Consider the following 20,706-nt stretch of genomic DNA (forward strand, 5'->3'; position numbering starts at 1 on the left):
TATGACACAGAATCTTGCTTTGTCGCCCAGGCTGGATGGAGTGCAGTGGCGCGATCTTGGCTCACTGCTGCCTCTACCTCCTGGATTCAACTGATTGTCCTACCTCAGCATCCTGAGTATCTAGGATTACAGGAATGTGTCATCATGCCTGGCCAATTTTTGTATTTTTAGTAGAGGTGGAGTTTCACCATGTTGGCCAGGCTGGTTTCACACTCCAGACGTCAGGTGCTCTCCCCACCTCGGCCTCCCAAAGTGCTGGGATTACAAACATGAGCCACCTGGACTGGCCTCTTTCCTCTTTTTTAATGCGAGTGTTTACAGTTATAAATTTCCTTCTAAGCACTGCTTTAGGCGCATCTCACAAGGTTTTGTGTGTTGTATTTCTGTTTTCATTCATTTCAGGGTGTTTTCTAGTTTCCCTTGTGATTTCTTTGATTAAGTGGTTATTTAGGAAGTTCTCTTTTAATTTCCACATTTGTGAATTTGGCAAGTTTCTTTTTGTTTTTGAGATTTCTTTTTTTTGTGGTTGGAGAACATATTTTGTATTATTTCTGTCTTTTAAAATTTATTACTTTAGGAACTGACATACGGTATATACAGCAGAATGCTAAATGTGCAATGTATGTTCTGAAAACAATGTGTATTCTGCTATTGGATGAAGCTTTCTATAAATAGGCATCCGATCGCTCTAGTTGGTTTATACAGCTTTTTAAGTCTTCTGATTCCTTCTTGATCTCTGTCTAGTTGTTCTATCCATTATTGAAATGGGGGTATTGAAGTCTCCAACTATTATTACTGAATTATTTCTCCTTTCAGTTCTGTCAGTTTAATATTTCTTTTAATGTTCATCAGGTGGCAACACATTTTGTTAGCTTTCCTTTATCTGAAAATGTCCTTAATTCATTATCATTTGTGAATAATATTTTCATGGATACATAGTTCCAGGTTGACAGTTGCCTTTTTCTCCCACAACTACATTTTTTTTTTTTTTGAGACGGAGTCTCATTCTGTCGCCAGGTGCCAGGCTGGAGTGCAGTGGCACAATCTTGGCTTACTGTACCCTCCGCCTCCCGAGTTCAAGTGATTCTCCTACCTCAGCCTCCCGAGCAGCTGAGACTACAGGTGTACGCCACCACGCCCAGCTAATTTTTGTATTTTTAGTAGAGACAGGGTTTTACCATGTTGGCTAGGATGGTCTCCATCTCTTGACCTCATGATCCGCCCACCTCGGCCTCCCAAAGTGCTGGGATTACAGGCGTGAGCCACCGCTCCCGACCTCCCCCACCAACTTCTTAAAGGTGTTTTCCAGTCTCTGTCCCTTGTTGCATTTCCTGAGAAGTCTGTAGTTATTCATGTAATTTCTCTATTATAAGAGTAAGGTGGCTGGGCATGGTGGCTCACACCTGTAATCCCAGCACTTTGGGAGGCCGAGGTGACTGGATCACCTGAGGTCAGGAGTTTGGGACCAGTCTGACCAGCATGTTGAAACCCCATCTCTACTAAAAAGACAAAAATTAGCCAGATGTGGTGGCAGGCACCTGTAATCCCAGCTACTCAGGAGGCTGAGGCAGGAGAATCACGTGAACCCAGGAGGTGGAGGTTGCAATGAGCTGAGATTGCACCACTGCACTCTAGCCTGGGCAACAAGAACGAGATTCTGTCTCAGAAAAGAAGGAAAAAGACTAAGGTGTCCTTTTCTGGCTTTGTCAAGATTTTCTCATTATCTTTCACTTTCAGAAATTTAAGTGTCAGGATATGGCTCTTTTAAACTTATTTTGTTTAGATGTCATAGAACTTGTTGAATACGTAGTTATCTGTTTTCCTAAAGGTGATTAGTTTTGGGGCATTATTTCTTCATGTATCTTTCCTGCCCCATTTCTTCCCCTTTTCTGATTGGCTATATAGCTTTTTCTGATTAGCTGTATACCAGAGATTGGCAAAGTTTTCTGTAAAGGGACAGATAGTAAATATTTTAGGCTTTGCGGGCCATGTGGTCTCTGCTGAACAGCTCACCTCTCCAGTGCTGTGAGAAGAGTAGTAGAGGATAGGTAAACAAATGCATGTGTGTGTGACAGCAAACTTTACTTACAAGTCTGGCAGTAAGCATAGTGGTTCACCAATCCTTTCTGTGTAATATAACTTTTAAATGCTTCCATTTGTCCATAGTGCTCTGCTTCTTGTTCATTATTGTTCAGTCTTTTCTTATCTGAAGACGGATGATTGTTCTGTCTCCAAGTTCATTGACTTTTTTCTTCATCACATCCATTCTGCTACTTAGTACCTTTATTTCAGATATTTTTGAGTTCTAACATTTCCACCTGGTTTTTGTAAACATTTTTTTGTTTCATTTTCAAGTGAAATTTTTCATCTTTGCTTTCCCTGTCTTTTGTTATGTGTATTTTCTATTACCTCAATGAGTGTAGTTGTAAATAGTTGTCTTAATGACATTGTCTGATAATTTCAAGGTTGGCATCTTCATATGACAAATAATTCGAGATTGTATTTTGCACATTGTAAATACTGTGTAGACTCTGGATTCTTTTGTATTGTCCCAAAGCGCATGACATTTTTGTTTTAGCAAGCTGTTAACTTGCCATTAAAGTTAAATGCACACTTTCATGTGGGCAGTTGCTTAGATGGGCTCCTTAAGCTTCAGGTTCAAGCTGATTTGTTTGCCTCAAGCACATGTTGTTTAGGACTCAGCCAGAGCCTTGAACTTCCATACTCAGAATTTGGGGTTTCTCTTCTGGTTCTCTTACTTCCTGAGTCCTTACCTCATTTCTCTGGTGGCCGTGGTGGCCCTAGGTACCCAGGCTCCTTTCCCTGGTCTCTTCAGCCAGAAAGGAGGCCAGAGCTTCTGCTTCAGTGCCCGCTGCACCACACTACCTCCCATAGAGACTGTGGCTGCCTTTAGAGGGCAGACAGAAAACGTGGTGATGCCCAGGTTCTTCTCCTTCCTTTTAAAATTTGCCTGTTCTTTTTCTTTTTTTCCTTCCAGCTTTCAAAGTTCTCACATAGTTGGTTTATTTTATTTTTTCTTATATTTCCAGGATGTGTAGCTTGTAGTTCATCTGTATTTGTACATTGGTTTGTTAGGAATACACAGAATTGGAACTTAGTGTGTTACTTTTGAAGCATCTGATGCCAGTCTAGTTCTTCTTCCCTTGAAAATTATTTGATCTTTTTATCTGGAGACTCCTGAAGGATTTTTTTAAGTCTCATAGCTTTACTGTAATATGTTTTGGATTGATCATTCCCGTTCTGGCTTGGCCTTTTCAACAGATTCAGGTCTATATTTCTGCAAAAGTTTGTTGGATTATAGTTTTAAATATTCTGTTTCATTGTTTTGCCTTTCTTCTGGGATTCCAGTTATATTACTTTGGGCCTATTTAGCTATCTTTTATTTCAGCCACTTTGACTTCAACCGTTTTATATTTATATATATATATATATATATATATATATATATATATATATATATATGTTTATACCCTAAATACTCATTTGACAGTATTTGTTTTTGTTTTTTGAAGACAGGGTCTTGCTCTGTTTTTTGGTTTTTGGAGACAGGGTCTTACTCTGTTGCCCAGGCTGGAATGCTGTGACTCAGTTGCAGCTTACTGCTTCTTTGACCTCTAAGGCTCAGTCGATTCTCCCACCCCAGCCTCTGGGACTGTAGGCATGTGCCACCATGCCCAGCTATTTAAAAAAAATTTTTTTTTGTAGAGATGGGATCTCACTGTGTAGCTCAGTGTGGGCATAAGTGATCCACTCACTGCACACTCTCAAAGTGCAGGGATTACTGGTGTGAGCCACTGCACCCAGCTGACAAAATTTGATTGAAGTTCAAGGGTTTTATTACATTATTCAGTTTTGTATTTGCTTTGATTTTGGGGGGGTGTGTTGGCTTTTCTTCAGCTGAAATGATTTGCTTTTTGTTTTTTTTTTCAAAGAGATTTTTTAAATGGATGAAGTGTATTCTGTCTATTTCCATTTATTATGTAGGCTGGGTGACTGGTCAGAGCATCCTCTTCTCTCAGTTCTGCCGTCTTGCATGGTTTCTTGTATAGATGTTGCCGGTGGAGGGAGAAGGGAGGGGCTCGTGTGTCTTGTTTGCCTTTTGTTTCTGTGGGATCCTTAAACGGTTTTCTCTTAGTTCCTTCCTTTGCTTCACTGCCATTTGTTCAAGGGCTGCCACTTCCCCCAGAACTGATGCTTTTCAGAGCCTACCTGTCCTAACCTTGCTCCCATTCAGGCCCCTTCCCTGGAGAGGGTGCCGTGAGCTGTGTGGGTTCTGTGTTGTGGCAGTTGTGTTGGGTAACCTCTTTCTAAGAGTTCTTTTACCTGTGCTTCCTGTAAGTCCTCCAGGCCATGCTGCTTTTTATGGAGTCTTAAGCCTATTTTCCCTAGCCTTCTGCATCCACAGACTTGCAGCTGTGTTGGAATTTGGATTATATTTCTATTTGTAGGTCATCTGAATTTGTGCTGTTACCTCCATATCGATGAGAATGTAGGTCATGTGTGTCTTTTATTTAAGTTTCTTTTATATTTTCTGTTTTTTGAGGGAGGTAATTGGGGAAGACTCAGTATCAGGCCGCTGTCATTGTTTTCTCTACCTCGTCTCCTTATGGAATCTATTGAAATGGCTCATTGATTTTTATCTCAAAATAGATCTCTCACAGATCTTTATCTCTGCTATTACTCCCACAGTCCAGACAACTATGTCTTACTGCAGTTACTGCAGCAGCCTCTTGCCTGTCTGTGTCATTTTGTTTCTTAAACATCAGCAAGTGTAATTAACTCCTTTTGTTACTAGTGGAAGGTATCCAAGTTACTGGCAGCAAATCCGTATGGGTTTGCAGCAACTTCAGTTCTTTCCTCCCCAGAAGAAAGAATTCGACTGAGGGCATAAAGCAGAAGAGACAGAGGCAAGTGTCAGAGCAGGAGCAGAAGTTTATTTAAAAAGCTTCAGAACTGGAAAGAAAGGAAAGTACACTTGGAAGAGTCCCAGGCGGGCACGGAGGTTACATGTGATGTTTTACCTTGATCCTAGGATTTGTAGACTCGCCATTTCCTGTGATTCTTCCCTTATGGTGGGCTAAGGGCATGCAGTTTAGGAAGCTGTATGCGTGCCCATCTGAGGCTAGCGTCCCATTTCTCCGCCATTTTATCTCTTAATGCACATGCCCGGGAAATTGCCTCTCCCTGGCGTCTGCATTCAGTTACCACTTTAGCACAGGAGGGGTGGACCATCAGGAAATGGCCTCTCCCTGGCGCTGGCTGCCAGTTTATCACTTTTAGAGAGGCAATGCCATCACTGCTGAGCCATCACCCAATGTTCCTAGAGGGTGATAGAGCCCTCTCCTGCCCGCTCATGCCTAACTACCTGCAACACTTCAACACATAAATCAGCTTTATCCTTCTGATAAAATGGCTCAGAATTAAGTGGTCTATAGCAGGGAATGGCAAAATATAATTCCCCCAGCCAAATCCACCCTGCCATACTGTTTATTTTTTTTTAATGGCCCATGAGCTAAGAATGGTTTTTAAGTTACAGGTTACAAGAAAAAAATATTCAAATGTTTACTATTTCATGACATTTTTATTTTATAAAATTCAATTTTAGTATCCATAAATACAATTTTATTGTCACACAGCCATGTTCGTCGGCCGATATAGTCAGTGGCTGCCTCTGTACTACAGCTGTAGATTTGAATCCTTGTGGCAGAGACCTTATGGCCCATGAAGGCTAAGACATTCACTACCTGCCCCTTTACAGAAGTTTGCTGACCCAGGTCCAGTGTCTTGTGTGATTGTCCCCTTCCTTTCCAATGTCAGCTGTTCACCTCACCCTTGTTTGCCTCTTCCAAATGTTCTGGGCTTCCAGGTCCCCAAGGCCACTCTCTTTTCTGCCTTTAGTTCTTGGCCTGTGCCGAGAACTCTGCACCCTCTTCCTGATGCTAAACCCAGTTTTGTGGTCAGCTCCTATATACATGTTGCATTGCAAGGTTTTCTTATCAAAAGAGCTTCCTCTGTCCCCAGTTTACAGTTCAAGCCCTCTTGGATATTCTCTATCTCAATGCCTTTTTTCCTGTGTGTACTATTAAAACTTATTTTGCTCATTTGACTGCTTTCCCTGTCTGTATCTCTAATCATGCCTTTGGTCTTTCTATTGTAATATAGACTCTAAGAGCAGCTACATGTCTGTCTTATTTATGGTTGTGTTTCCAGTGAGAATTTTTTTTTTTTTTGAGACGGAGTTTCGCTCTTGTTACCCAAGCTGGAGTGCAATGGCACGATCTCGGCTCACTGTAACCTCCACCTCCTGGGTTCAAGCAATTCTCCTGCTTCAGACTCCTGACTAGTTGGGACTACAGTGGTGCACCACCATGCCCAGCTAATTTTTTTGTATTTTTAGTAGAGACAGGGTTTCATCATGTTGACCATTAATCTCTTGACCTTGTGATCCACCCTCCTCAGCCTCCCAAAGTGCTGGGATTATAGGCGTGAGCCACTGCACCCGGCCTCCTCTGCCTCATAGTAGATGCTCAGTAAATATTTATTCTAAAAAATTATGAACAAAGGAAAATTTGGTTAAGTGGCATAGAGATATTAGAGAAAATGCCATGAGGGAAATGACTCAAAAAAAGAACTACATTTTAAAAGTTGGATAGAAATGTGGAGGAAAGAGTGCAGAAGAAGAGACCTTTACAGGAAGCTGAAGATGCATGGACATCATCTAAAACAGGAGGCAGTTCTGTAGGCCTCTCAGCTAATCCTGCATTTGGAGTGATCACAGATTGTTTTATCCTGAGAGTTTGGGATTCTTGTTCTGCTTTGCTGGCCCAGCCCCTGACACCTTCCTCTCATTCTTCATCCCCTTTCTCTTTCTGCCTGTCACCAGCCCCAGCCTCTTTCTCAAGGGGCTCATGCAGACTGCATAATACTTGTAACTTCATTATCCAAAAACAAACTTTTTTTTTTTTCTTTTTTTTCTGTAGATGGATTCTTACTCTGTCACCCAGGCCGGAGTGCAGTGGCATGGTCTCAGCTCACTGCAACCTCTGTCTCCCGGTTCAAGCAATTCTCCTGCCTCAGCCTTTCAAGTAGCTGGGGCTATAGGCATGCACCACCATGCCTGGCTAATTTTTGTACTTTTAGTAGAGACAGGGTTTCAGCATGTTGGCCAGGCTGGTCTTGAACTCCTGACCTCAGGTGATTGACCTGCCTTGGCCTCCCAAAGTGCTAGGATTACAGCTGTGAGCCGCCATGCCTGGCAAAAGCAAACTTTTAAGGTCCTCAAAAGTGAACTTAATCTCTTGGCATTTTCAATAGAAATTCTTTCTTTCTTATTATTTATTGTAATACAGTCACAGTTTTATTACTGGTTTTTAGATCTCCTTTTGTTATCTTAAAAACATAAACTTTCTTTCAGATTAAATGTGCTTATATTTAAATACTTTGTTTTGTTTTGTTTTTTGAAATGGAGTCTCGCTCTGTTGCTAGGCTGGAGTAGTGGCACAATCTTGGCTCACTGCAACCTCTACCTCCTGGGTTCAAGGGATTCTCCTCCTGCCTTGGCCTCCCAGTAGCTGAGACTTCAGACATGCACCACCATGCCTCTCTAATTTTTTTGTATTTTTAGTAGAGACAGGGTTTCACCATTTTGGCCTCCCAAAGTGCTGGGATTACAGACATGAGCCTCTGTGCCTGGCAATGTGTATATGTTTTTAAAGTGAAAAATCCTCACTAATTTACCTCTGTCCTCCTTCCACTAAGTTAGGGGAAACTTACCATTGACTATTTGGAATATACAGTTTCAGACTTTGTACTAAACATATATATAAAACATGCATAAGTTACTAACAATGTATATTTCAAAATTACTAAAAGAATAGATTTTAAATGTTTTCCTTACAATGATGGATATGTTAATTAGCTTGTTATAATCATTCCATAAGGAATATATAAATCACATTGTACTCTGTAAAAATACAGTTATCTGCCAAATGAAAAAATTTAAAAAGTGTTTACATATACATGTATATATTTATATTTATATATACATCCATGTGAATAAGTAGATTTTATTTTTTTAACAGAACGCCCATATATGTATATGTGTATATATATATATAATATTTTTTTTTTTTTTTTTTTTTTTTTTTTTTTTTTTTTTTTTCTTTTTTTTTTTTTTTTTTGAGATGGAGTCTTACTCTGTATCCCAGGCTGGAGTGCACTTACACAATCTTGGCTCGCTCACTGCAACCTCTGCCTCCCCAGTACAAGCAGTTTTGTGCCTCAGCCTCCCGAGTAACTGGAATCATAGGCGCCCACCACCACGCCCAGCTAATTGTGTGTTTTTAGTAGAGATGGGGTTTCACCATCTTGGCCAGGCTGGTTTTGAACTCCTGACCTCAAGTGTTCCACCCGACTTGGCCTCCCAAAGTGCTGGGATAATAGGTGTGAGCTGCTGCTCCTGACCATACTTCTTTAGTTAACCATTTATTACAGGACATTTTTCCCCTGCCTGTACATGCAGATATATCCCATGTTAAAATATATAAGAATCTTTTGAGGTAGCTGTCCAGTAATTTATATAACCAGTCTTCTATTGGTGAAAATGGAATTTTTCCTTTTTTTTTTTTTTTTTTTCATATAGAAATAGTACAGCATTAAGCTTCTGTTTATATTACCTTTTTCCAGATGATAAATCTTTCCATAGGTTTCAATCCCAAAAGTGGGCTGTTCAGTTCAGAGAGTTTACATATATAAATATGATAGATGCTGCCAAATTACTTCCTGGAAGGAGTGTACTGGTTTCCATTCTTTCTAGAATTATCAAAGAATACCTATTTCCCTATCAAAGAATACCTAAACGGTAAAAGGTAAATACCTATTTACCTTTGTTTATATTGTGAGTTATTAGTTCTTTTAGTATTCTCTAATTTGTAGAAGAAAAATAATACTGTTTTTATTGCATTTCTCTGGTTTTTTGTGAGGTTGTGTTTTCTTCAACAGGATGTAGAGATAAGAGCCAAACTGACCTACATGTTTGATATCAGAGTGTGTTCTTTCGCAGTGAACTGCCTGCCTATCCAATGCCATCGCTCATGGTCCCCACTGCAAATGTGAACATTAACTACGCCAGGTCACTAGGTGTCACTAGAATCCCATTCTGTTGGGTTCATTCTGAGCATGTTCTTTTTAAGATCAGATGGCAACTGATAAAATTTTGACATTTCCTTTGGATGTAAACATTTTTATCTTGAAGAAAGAATAAATAAAGGTGAAAGAAATAAAGGTCAGCTTAGTCCTCACTCTAAGTTCCATTGTAGAAAGTTTATCATTTTTAAACAATTGCAAACTAACAGCTAGGTTGGGAATACGGTTCACAGGCTTTGTCCTTGCTGGGCTGAGCTGGTTGCTGACCAAAGGCCATCACCCCCTGCATTTAGGGTTTGCTATAAACAAGGATGTTTTCCCACATAAGCACAACACAGCCGACATTAGGGGCTTAGCACGGCTGCCGTCCTCCTGGAATCCTCAGAATCCATTCCTGTCCCACCAGCTCCATTTCTCACCTCTTCAGCCTTCTCACCCTGCAGCCATTCCTTGGTCTTTCATTGGCTTCTGTGACTTTGACATTTTTGAAAGTCATTGACCAGTGAGAGGAACGTCCTTCAGTTTGGGTCTGTCTGATGTGTCCTCCTGAGGTCCCATCAGCGTGTAACAGTGGATGTGCAGCCACCTGGGACCAGGCGAATTACCCGCTGGGCTCTAGGTTCCTCCAGCAGCACCTAAGTTAACTTGCTACGGTCATTCCAGTGTCAGACCCCAGAAGTGCTGCAGTCGCTCAGCCTGGTGCGGCTCGCCTGCTCTCTCTGCTGGCAGAGCACTATTGTGCAGACTTCTCCCAGTCTCCTCCTCTGTTCTTCCTTGTGCCACAGGGACACACATGAAGGATTGTGTGCTTGCAGACTGGAATCTTCAAAAAGATGCGATTCACTTTTTTACTTTGCCTTAGTGGCTAACGCAGTGCCGTCCACATAGAAGATTCATTGACTTTTCCTGAATTGTTGACTTATTGACTGGGCTTAGATAATCAGATACTGATGCTGGGCAGTTTGGCACAAGAGTAGTAACAAGGCTGCAGGATTGGCCCAGGTGAAGATGGGTGTCGTCCTATGGGTAGAACGGGAGCTGGTGGTCCCTAGCCGACCTGGCAGGTGTGCTGTGGGAAGTGCTGGAGTGAATCGGCTCTCCCGGAAAACAAGCTCATCAGAGCAGGAATTCCCAAGGAGAACGTTGCTGCTTTGATTTCTGTTGGCTCTGAGGCAGCAGCAGTTGGCAAATGAAGGTCAGAAAGTTGGTTTTCTGTTTAGAGACATCTCTTGAAACACTTTGTTTTGACCACTAGATGGTGGGATAAAGTTACCATTTTACATTTCTGAACAAAAATAGAAATCTAGTTGGAAGCCGTTCTGTTCTGTTAGATTTGCCTGTTGAGTAGATTTTGGTTGGGTGCCTGGTAAACGTGAGTTTCAGTGTCACAGCTTTAGTGTGTTACCACATGTGCTAAAACGTAGTTGTTGGCATGCAGAATGGCATTACCAGCAGTAAGTGCCACTTACTTCTTCATAGTGAGTAATGATAGTTACACCCAGGAAGATGAATTTCAGGGAGAGCATCTCTGTGCACCTCAAACCTTACCACTATGAAGGATCAGTGGTTGGGAAGCTTACTCAAATGGAACAGAACACATCTTCCACAGCTGTGTAACCTGTGCCAGGCACACGTTTTACTAGGTTGCGTCAAGCCTTTCCCCAAACTGCTAACTAAAGGATACATACTTGTTGTGTAAACTTTGGCAAATGATCTTCTGTGCTCCTTGGTTTTCTGTGTTGTGCAGTAGGAGAAAACCGTAGTGCCTTTTCCAGCACAGTTGGTGTGAGGCTTCTCATGAGCTGGCTGACCTTTGTCCTGATGACGGTGGTGTCTTTGATACTGTGATAACGTGATTATCTGGGGTCTCCTCCACGTCTTTCGTCCGGATGCCTCTCAGCCACCCCTCTTTTGCTGCTCCCTTACTTGTAATAGCGGTAAATCGGTGACATTTTGCTTGAGTAGGAAGAAGCAACTAAAACCTTCTCATGCCTAAAATTGGTAATTAAGGGGGCTTTTTAAAAAGAAGCACACCTAAAAAACATTTTCTTCCTTGTTCTCTTCCACCCCTCCTCCTTTTCCCATCTCTTTTCTTAGATCCAGCATTCTGCCCACCCCATTATTGTAGGCTCAGATAGTTGGTTTGTTTTTAAAATCAGCTTTATACAAACATTTACATGAAACAAAATGTAACCATTTTAAGTATATATTCACTGAGTTTTGACAAATATGCATACCTGTATCACCACCACAACCAAAATATACGGCATTTTCATCGCCCCAAAAGCTCCCTCATGTCCATTTGCTATCAGCTTCCTTGCCTCCTCCTCCCACCCCAGGGCAGCCACAGGGCTGGCTTCTTTCACTAAAGATGAGTGTCACCAGTTCTACAGCTTCAGATCAGTGGAATCATCCAGATTGTACCATTTTGTCCCTGACTGCTTTCACTGAAGGGGATGTTTTTGAGACTTGTCCATGTTGTGTATAGCAGTGGTTTCATTTCCTTTTATAGCTGAGTAGTATACTATTGCAGGCATGTGCCACAGGGCCACCAGTTGATGGACCTGGGACAGTTTTCCATTTTGGGTCATTACGGATAAAGTTACAACAGACATTTATGTTTGCATCTTGTATGCTTTCATTTCTCTTGGGTTATTACCCATACTTTTCCAAGGTGGTTATGGCGCTGTATCTTCCCGCAAGCAGTGTGTGAGGGTTCTGTTCGCTCCACGTCTTCACCAGTACTTGTAATTTGTCCATCTTTTGAATTTTAGCCATTCGAGCAGATGAGTAGTAGTATCTCATGGTTTTTTTTTTTTTTTTTTGTTTTTTTTTTTTTCCTGGACAGTGTTTTAAGATCTAATTCTCGTGCTACACAGTTCAACCAATTAAAGTACACAATTCATTGGCTTTAAATATACAGTCACGTATTGCTTAACAACCGGGATGCCTGCTGAGACATGGATAGTTAGGTGATTTTTCGTGTGCCGCCATCGTGGGGTGTATTTACATACACCTGCATGACATAGCTACTGCACACCCAGGCTCTGTGGCACGTTTATTGCTCCTAGGCTACAGACCTCTACAGCATGTGCAGTTGTAAAACTGCTAAGTATGTGTTTATCTGAGCATATTTAAACTTAAAAGGTACCGTAAAAATATGGCATAAAAGATAAAATATGGTACACCGATATAGGGTGTTGACTGAATGGAGCTTGTGAGACTGGAAGTTACTGTGGGTGAGTCGCTGAGTGAGTGGCGAGGGAATGTGAAGGCGTAGGGCGTTACCACTGTACGCTACCGTGGACTTTATACACACCACACACTTAGGTTACACTGAATGTAGATTTTTTGGAGCAGCTGTAATAACTGATACTATAACATTTTTTAGAGGCAAGGTCTTGCTCTGTCTTCCAGGCTGTATTGCAGTGGCCGTGATCATGGCTTACTGCAGCCTCAACCTCCTAGGCTCAAGCAATCCTCCTGCCTCAGCCTCCTGAGAGCTGAGTCTACAGGCATGTGCCACCATGCCAGGCTAATTTTTTTTTTTTAATTTTTGTAGAGTTGGCGGTCTTGCTACATTGCCCCACCTAGTCTCCAACTCCTGACCTCAAACGGTCCTCCCACCTCTGCCTCCCAAAATGTTAGAATTACACATGGGAGCTGCTGCACGCAGCTCCTGCCATAGTATATAATCTGTCTTTTTGTTATTTGTGTTTGTGGGGGGGAGAAAAAAACCTAGGTTATTTATAATACCTAATACAATATAAGTGCTATGTAAATAGTTATTATACTCTATTTTTAAAATTTGGCTTTGCTATAACTTTTTTACATGATAAACTTTGTGATTTTTTAAATTTTTTGACTCTTGTAATAACACTGTAAAATACATTGTACAGCAGTACAAAAATACTTCGTTTATATCTTTATCCATTTTTTTCTATTTTTTAATTTTCACTTTTACTTTCCAAACCTAAAAAAAAAAAAACAAAACCTAGGACACAAAGACACACATTAGCCTAGGCCTACACGGGAGAAGGATCATCAGTGCGTCACTAGGCAATTGGACTTTTTCAGCTCCATTATAATCTTATGCGATCACTGTGGTGTATGTGGTCTGCCATTGACCAAAAGGTTGTTAGGCAGCACATGCCTGTATTCACAGAGTTGTGCAACCGTCACCACAATTTTAAAACATTTTCATCGCCTCAGAATGAAACCTTGGACCCCTTAGCCCTATTCCCCATCCTCCCACCAGCCAAGGCAGCTGCTAATCTACTTTCTGTCTCTGGATTTTCCTATTCTGGACATTTCAGATGCTGTAAACGGAATCATATAATACATGGCCTTTGTATCAGGCTTCTTTCTCTTAGTGTAATGTTTTCAAGGTTGATCATGTTGTCATCTGTATTTGAATTTTATTTCTTTTTATGGTGGAATCATGTTCCATTGTATGGGCATATGTGCGAGTGTGTGCACACACACACAAACCAAATACTGCAAGGCTTATCATGAAAAGCAATTGTCCCTTTCTTGACCCTTTTCACCCTCAATTCCTGTTCCCAAGAGGCGGCTCCTTTCACACATGTGGCTCCTTCTGCAGATAAGCTGTTTAGTGACCTCCATATTGCTAAATACTCTGGCTGTATTGCTGTTTTGGTTTTTCAGTTTCGGATATTATCTGGTGACTTTCTGATAGGGAAGTGGGAATTTCGTTTTTAATCGGCCCCTCCTAGGGCATCCCACCCCCACGTAGACGTTTGCACGGACACATTCATATGCAGGCCCTTTCCACTCTATTCCAGTGTGCATGATACATGTTGGTTAAATCAGTAGTCTATGTCGACATCATTATGACTGTGGAAGTTGTGTGCTAGGTTGAATCTCAAAGTGAACCATGAATACACGTCCTTTCATGGAAAACTTTTTGTTTTCCTTGAGATTGGCCTGAGGTCCTTTGAGCCCAGCGCTTCTCAGGCTTCAGTTGTCGGAACACGGACCCAGTTCTCATTGGTGCTGGGTGGTGGTGAGTGGGCACAGGCAAGGAGGGTTGCTGCCTCTTCTCAGCTTTCTGCCCTTTGCCTGCTGCCCTCTGCCAGTCAGGCCCTAGCCCTGACTGCTTACTCTGGCTTCACCTGTGCCTCCGGCCCTTGAGTGGTTCTGAGCTCCAGATGGATTTGTCCCCTACCCCAGCTGCCAGGCTTGGGTTTTCTTTTTTTTTTTTTTTTTTTTTTTTTTTTTTTTTTTTTCAGTTCCCCAGACAGTTCTTATCTACTGTTTATTTTTGTTAATTTGTGTCTTTTTGTTTTCCTTTACTACCATTTTATTGGAGTTTTGGGAGTCAAGAGAAAAGCATGTGCTCAGTCTACCAGATTTAACCAGAGGTCAAAAACTTTCCATTTTTATTGTCTAAATATTATTCATTTAAGGATTCTTCCTCCTCGTCTTAGTCCACAGCTGCCTTTGCTGAATCTTTGGTGTCTCCTGCCTCAGTTATTGCAATAGTCCCTGACTGACCTCTTTGTTCTCAGTGCCCTTGTCTTGGACCGGTGACCTTCCCATGACCTCTCCCTTACACCTGTCCCCATGCCCCAGAACCCACAGGATGGGGTCTAAGCTTATTGGCTTGGAAAGTATAACCCTTGGATCGCAAGAATTTTTTTTATGTTTTCCCAAAAATGTCACGCTCTTTGCTCCACTGTGCTTGAGTCTGTGCTCTGCTTCCAAATGGAAGATCTGTGTCCTCCCAGGTCTGCCTCATTGTCACAATTGAGTCTGGTGATCATCTCTGACCTGAAGGTTTCCCTGAACCATACTCATTATGTTCATTTTTGCGTCTCTTCTGCCTGTGTACTTCTCTTGTTACAATAACTGCATTGTATTCTTTTTTTAAATTTGTACGTTTTTGCAGATTTCTCTGATGCCTGGCTTAATAGACAGCAGTTGCCTTCTCCAATCTGCCTCTGCATTCGATGTATTGGGATAGCACGTCATGTTGCTTCTGAAAACTCCACCGCATTGTATACTCAGGAGATAATGTGAAACAAAAATGGAAAATCATATGTTAGTATTGTTGTAAAGATAATATTGGCCAGGCATGGTGGCTCATGCCTGTAATCCCAGCACTTTGGGAGGACGAGGCAGGCGGATCTCAAGGTCAAAAGATTGAAACCATCCTGGCCAACATGGTGAAACCCCATCTCAACTAAAAATACAAAAAGTTAGCTGCATATGGTGGCGCTTGCCTGTAATCCCAGATACTCAGGAGGCTGAGGCAGGAGAATCACCTGAACCTGGGAGGCGGAAGTTGCAGTGAGCCAAGATGGTGCCACTGAACTCCAGCTTAGTGACAGGGCGAGACTCTGTCTCACACACACGCACGATAGGATTGACTTTGCACACCCTCAGAAGGGTGTCAGGGACACCAGGATGAGATTTGCTACACTAGTGTCACTTACCACACTGCATACACCAGACTGTACCATACAGAGGCACATATTTCTGAAACTTCCTTCATTCCTAATATATTTTGTAGATATTCCTATATCAACACGGATATGTGTTTTTTAATTGCAGTGTACTTTAATTATTGCCTGTTAGATGTTGAACAGTGATAGGGCTGGGAGGGAACAGTCGGAGAGGTGATTACAGAGGGCTTAGAATAAAAACGCTTAACCAGCAGATAACTGAGAATAGGCTGTAAACATGGGAGTGATAGGAGGTTTTTATCTGGGTTGGGGAGAAGTGAGTAACATGTTTTAGGATTAATATTTCAGTAATGTGTGTGTGGACTAGAAGAGGAGAAACAAACAGCAGGGCAGGAGAACATTGAGAACATCATTATAATTATTTAGATTTGAGGGACAGAATGCTAGGAAGGAGATAACAGTCATAGGAATCCAGAGATACGAAGGTGGACAGATAAATGTGAGGTGTGAGCACGGACAGGGCAGCAGGAGGAAGCTTGGCAGTGCGGGGCATGGGTTGCATACCCAGGCCTTGGGCCTGATGGTGCTCTCTGGACAGAAACACAAAAAGGACAACCCAATTTTGTAGGAAAGATATGTTTTCTGGCCTCGATTTCTTTATGTCCCTTCTACCTCTAAATTACTTGTTTTATGGCCTGTTAACTATTAAATGATCTGTTTAATAGCATTTACTCATGCCTTTATGAGTACCATGCACTAATAATTTTGAAGTATGCTACAAGTCCAAAATTGTTGTATAAAAATTATACTTCCTTTACCTGCCTCTTGCTTCTCTTATACTTAAACACTAGATAAAGATGATTTTGGGAAGTTTGGTTTACAATGACTTTTGTATTTGCTGTGGTATTTATTTTTTTAAAGGTCTGTTAAAATGACCTAGGTATGGGTTTCTTAAATTGCTGATACAGGTGCAGATTTAGTGCTGTGTCAGTGTATAATGGAAGCAAATACTGATTAGACTACCTTAATTTAATTATACAGATGCAGGACGGCCAGAGCACATGTTGACGAATCATTGTTCCCTGCAGCTAATATGAAAGAACACTTGCCAAGCCTAATTAAAAAAAAGGTAAGTACATGGTTTTAGGGTAGACAATGGCAATTAGGAATTTATTCATTTTATTTTTTTTATTTCTAGAAAATAAAACTTCCACAAATACGTTCAAGAGTTATCTTAAGTATGCTATTGATGACATTGTTCTTTTCACATACCATTTTTAGTGAATTAAAGATTATTTTATCCTATGAATTCTTCGATAGCATCTGTAGGAAGTGGAAGAGACCATGGTTGGCCATGGGGAATCTAAAAGGTGCCGAGAGATAAGCAGACATTCAGGTGCTTTGGCAGCCACTTCAGAATGAAGTTTGTTGTATCTGTGGCAAAAATACCTGCATTCTTTTTAGCCAGAAAAATCTCACAAGTCGGATGGACGTATACCCAAATGTGCAAAGTTATTTCCTAGAGAAAATCTGCTGTACAAATACAGTTGTCCTTCAGTATCCATAGGGGATCAGCTCCAGGACCTCCGCCAGATACCAGAATCCACTGATGCTTGAATCCCTTATGTAAAATGCAGTAGTATTTGCATATAACCTATACAAATTCTCCTATATACTTAAAAACAAAAATATTGCCGAGACAGGGTCTTTCTATGTTACCCAAGCTAGTCTCAGAATCTTGGTCCCAAGTGATTCTGTTGCCTCAGCCTCCCAAAGTGTTGGGATTACAGGTGTGAGCCACTGCATCTGGCTCCTCCCATATACTTTAAGTAATCCGTGGATTACTTATAATACCTAATACAATGTCAGTGCTTTGTAAATAGTTGTTATACTATATTGTTTTTTAATTTGTGTTAAAATTTTTTTTTTTTATATTTCCAATCATGATTGGTTGAATCCACAGACCTGGAACCTGCAGATCCACAGGGCAAATTGTAGAGTTAAAGACATTGCTTTCATTTGAGACCTAATTCACATTTTAACCACAACCTTTCAGCTTTCTATTTATTTAAAAGTTCTAATTGAAATTTCTTTATCGGAGGATAGTGTACTCTGAAACATCACAGCCAGGTTGTTTTCACATGAGAATCTCTTTTAGAGGGATGACTCTCTCCAAACCGAACTACATTTCCTGTAGACTAGAGGAGAAACAACTGTGGACTCCACATTTCCTGAAAATAGTCAATGATATTTCTCTGTTACATTTCATCTCAGACAAGCCAGAGTTTGCCCACCTAGTGATGGATGAATTTCCTTCAGTCTTACCTGATTATAGGTGAAAAGTGTTTAGCAGTCTCTGGAACCCCCTGTGACGTGATAAAATCAAGTGTTCATTGTAAAAACTCGACAGTAGTACATGCATGTTTTCACTGTAAAACATTTGGTAAGCACAGATAAAGCAGATGTCTCTTTTGATTGCCCTCCCTCAAAGCAAGCAGCTTTCAGTTTGATGACTATCCTGGGTGGCACTTCTTCCTTACATTACACACATGTACATACACACACAGGCATGCCTGACACGAAGGGGCTCTGCTGTCTTATGTGTATTGTTTGGTGAGTTGCCGTCTCTTCCCGGGTTGGCAATATGGTTTTGACCATTTCATGTCAGTAGATGTGATTCTACTCAGTTTTCTGTATTGTATTATACATTGTGACCGTTTTCCAGTATTCATGTACTTTTAGTCATTGTCAGTTTTTGCTAAGTGTATTACTTATGCAACATGTTTGAGGTTATTTCTCCAAGTCAGATGTCTAGAGATAAAAATTACTGGGCCAGAATACATAACACATTTTGATTTTAATAGTTCCACCAATCATGTACAAGATTTCCTATTTCTTGGTCAGGTGTGATGGCTCACAACTGTAATCCCAGCACCTTGGGAGGCCGAGGCAGGCGAGTCAGTTGAGGCCAGGAATTTGAGACCAGCCTGGTCAACATAATGAAACCCTGTCTTTACTAAAAATACAAAATTTAGATAGGCATGGTGATGCATGCCTGTAATCCCAGCTATTCAGGAGGCTGAAGCAGGAGAATCGCTTGAACCCAGGAAGTGGAGGTTGGAGTGAGCCAAGACCATGCCACTGCAATGTAGTCTGGGTGACAGCAAGGCCCTATCTCAAAAAAAAGATTACCTATTTCTTTTTCTTTTTCTTTTTTTTTTTTTGAGACAGAGTTTCACTCTTGCTACCCAGGCTGGAGTGCAATGGCGCGATCTCGGCTCACCGCAACCTCCGCCTCCTGAGTTCAGGCAATTCTCCTGCCTCAGCCTCCTGAGTAGCTGGGACTACAGGCACGCGCCACCATGCCCAGCTAATTTTTTGTATTTTTAGTAGAGACGGGGTTTCACCATGTTGACCAGGATGGTCTCGATCTCTTGACCTCGTGATCCACCCGCCTCGGCCTCCCAAAGTGCTGGGATTACAGGCGTGAGCCACCGCGCCTGGCCAAGATTACCTATTTCTTTATAGCCTTACCAATATTGGAAATTGCTAATCTTTTAAATTTTTCCTAATCTAAAGCATAAATGACTGCTCATACACTTTACCACTTTAAAAACCTTCCCTTTACTTCTCTTTTCCAAATGTAATTGCAAATTAAACCTGACCCGAGTCCTCGTTCTTCCGGGTCTTTGAGGAGGTTCTGTGCATCTCTCTCTCCTTCTGTCTTTCTGTCTGCTGCCTGTCTGCCCAGCTTGCTGTTCCTCAAGCATACCAATCATGTTTCTGCTTCAAACACATTGCATTATCTATTCTCTCTGTCTGGAACTTATTCCCCCCAAATCCATCCACAGGACCCGTTTTCCAGCCTCCCTATGGCTTTGTGCAGACGCTACTTTCTCCGTGAGACCTATCCTGACACCCCGTTGATACCAGCAGTGTCTTCCCACTTGTGCCCACCATCAAGTCCCTTTTCATCTGCCGTGCTTACTGGCTCTTCCTAACGGTGGTCACGTGGCCAGTTTGATGGAGTGCAGTTGCTAGAGAAGATTCACAGGACCCAGAAATAACAATGTGTCCAAATCTGCGCAGTACCTGAGAACCAGAGAGCGCAAGGTGGAGCCTCGAGTACACTGCTGGCCATGAGTCTCTGTGAACCAGCCCGACTGGCAGAGCCTCCAGCAACTCCTTCATCTCACTAATCGTAAACAGTGCTGACAAGCTGGCACAATCTGCCCCCAAACTTCCTGGACCTGTGGCTATAAAGCACCACTGTCTAATTAGTACATTTTGTGTCATGCGGGTACTTTAGTGAAAGCAGTCCAGGCTGGTTCCAAGCCTGTTGAAATTAACCTCCCAAGACACATACAATTTACTTATTTATTTAATGTTTATTTTCTGTCATTCCTTACCAGCATTCAAGCTCTGTGATGACAAAGATCTTTCTAGGTTGCAAGACCAGCACCTGACAGATAGTAAATGATTGAATAACTAAGAGAGCAAGATCTCCAGTGTAGGTGTTAGCCTTGAATGGCTAAAAAAGTTCTTTGTTTAAGACTGGAGCAAAAGAAGTTAGGCTAGTTACACATATAAGCAGATTTGGGCTGGTAGTTTCAAGCTGAAAACCAAGGGATCTAGACAGATGACTTAAATTTCCCTGGGATCCTATAAGAAAGAAATCAGCCATAAAAGTGGTAGTAGGTAAAATCAATGTGAAGAGCAGTATGTGTATTTGTGATGATGGCTGGGCTAAAGATGGGAAGTCAATGGGCAGTTCTAAGAGGAGAATGTGGTAAGTCTGGGAAGGTCAGGTGTTTGTTGTTGTTGTTTTGTTTTGTTTTTCTTTGAGAAGGAGTCTCCCTCTGTCGCCCAGGCTGGAGTGCAATGGCGCGATCTCAGCTTACTGTAACCTCTTTGTTCCAGGTTCAAGCAATTCTTCTGCCTTTAGCCCCCCTAGTAGCTGGCATTACAGGTGCATACCATCTTGCCCAGCTAATTTTTATCTTTTTAGTAGAGATGGGATTTCACCGTGTTGGTCAGGTTGGTCTCAAACTCCTGACCTTGTGATCTGTCCTCCTGGGCCTCCCAAAGTGCTGGGATTACAGGCATGAGCCAC

The 20,706-nt window shown here is 41.7% G+C and overlaps 1 protein-coding gene across 4 annotated transcripts in view; it reads left to right on the top strand.

Moving 5' to 3' along the window:
• The window catches only part of MCPH1 (microcephalin 1), a 244,616-nt gene that overhangs the window by 14,171 nt on the left and 209,739 nt on the right, over nucleotides 1-20,706 (top strand). For 3 of the 4 annotated variants that reach the window (XM_017514370.2, XM_017514369.2, XM_037733416.1), the window contains exon 4: nucleotides 16,635-16,722. In XM_017514370.2, coding sequence (XP_017369859.1) covers nucleotides 16,635-16,722 — 88 coding nt within the window. Of the gene's footprint in view, nucleotides 1-16,634; nucleotides 16,727-20,706 lie in introns of all 4 variants that reach the window. The other variant, XM_017514371.2, reaches the window with a different exon arrangement.

The sequence above is a fragment of the Cebus imitator genome, unplaced genomic scaffold, assembly GCF_001604975.1.
Source record: "Cebus imitator isolate Cc_AM_T3 unplaced genomic scaffold, Cebus_imitator-1.0 Scaffold523, whole genome shotgun sequence".
In the NCBI taxonomy this organism is placed as follows: Eukaryota; Metazoa; Chordata; class Mammalia; order Primates; family Cebidae; genus Cebus; species Cebus imitator.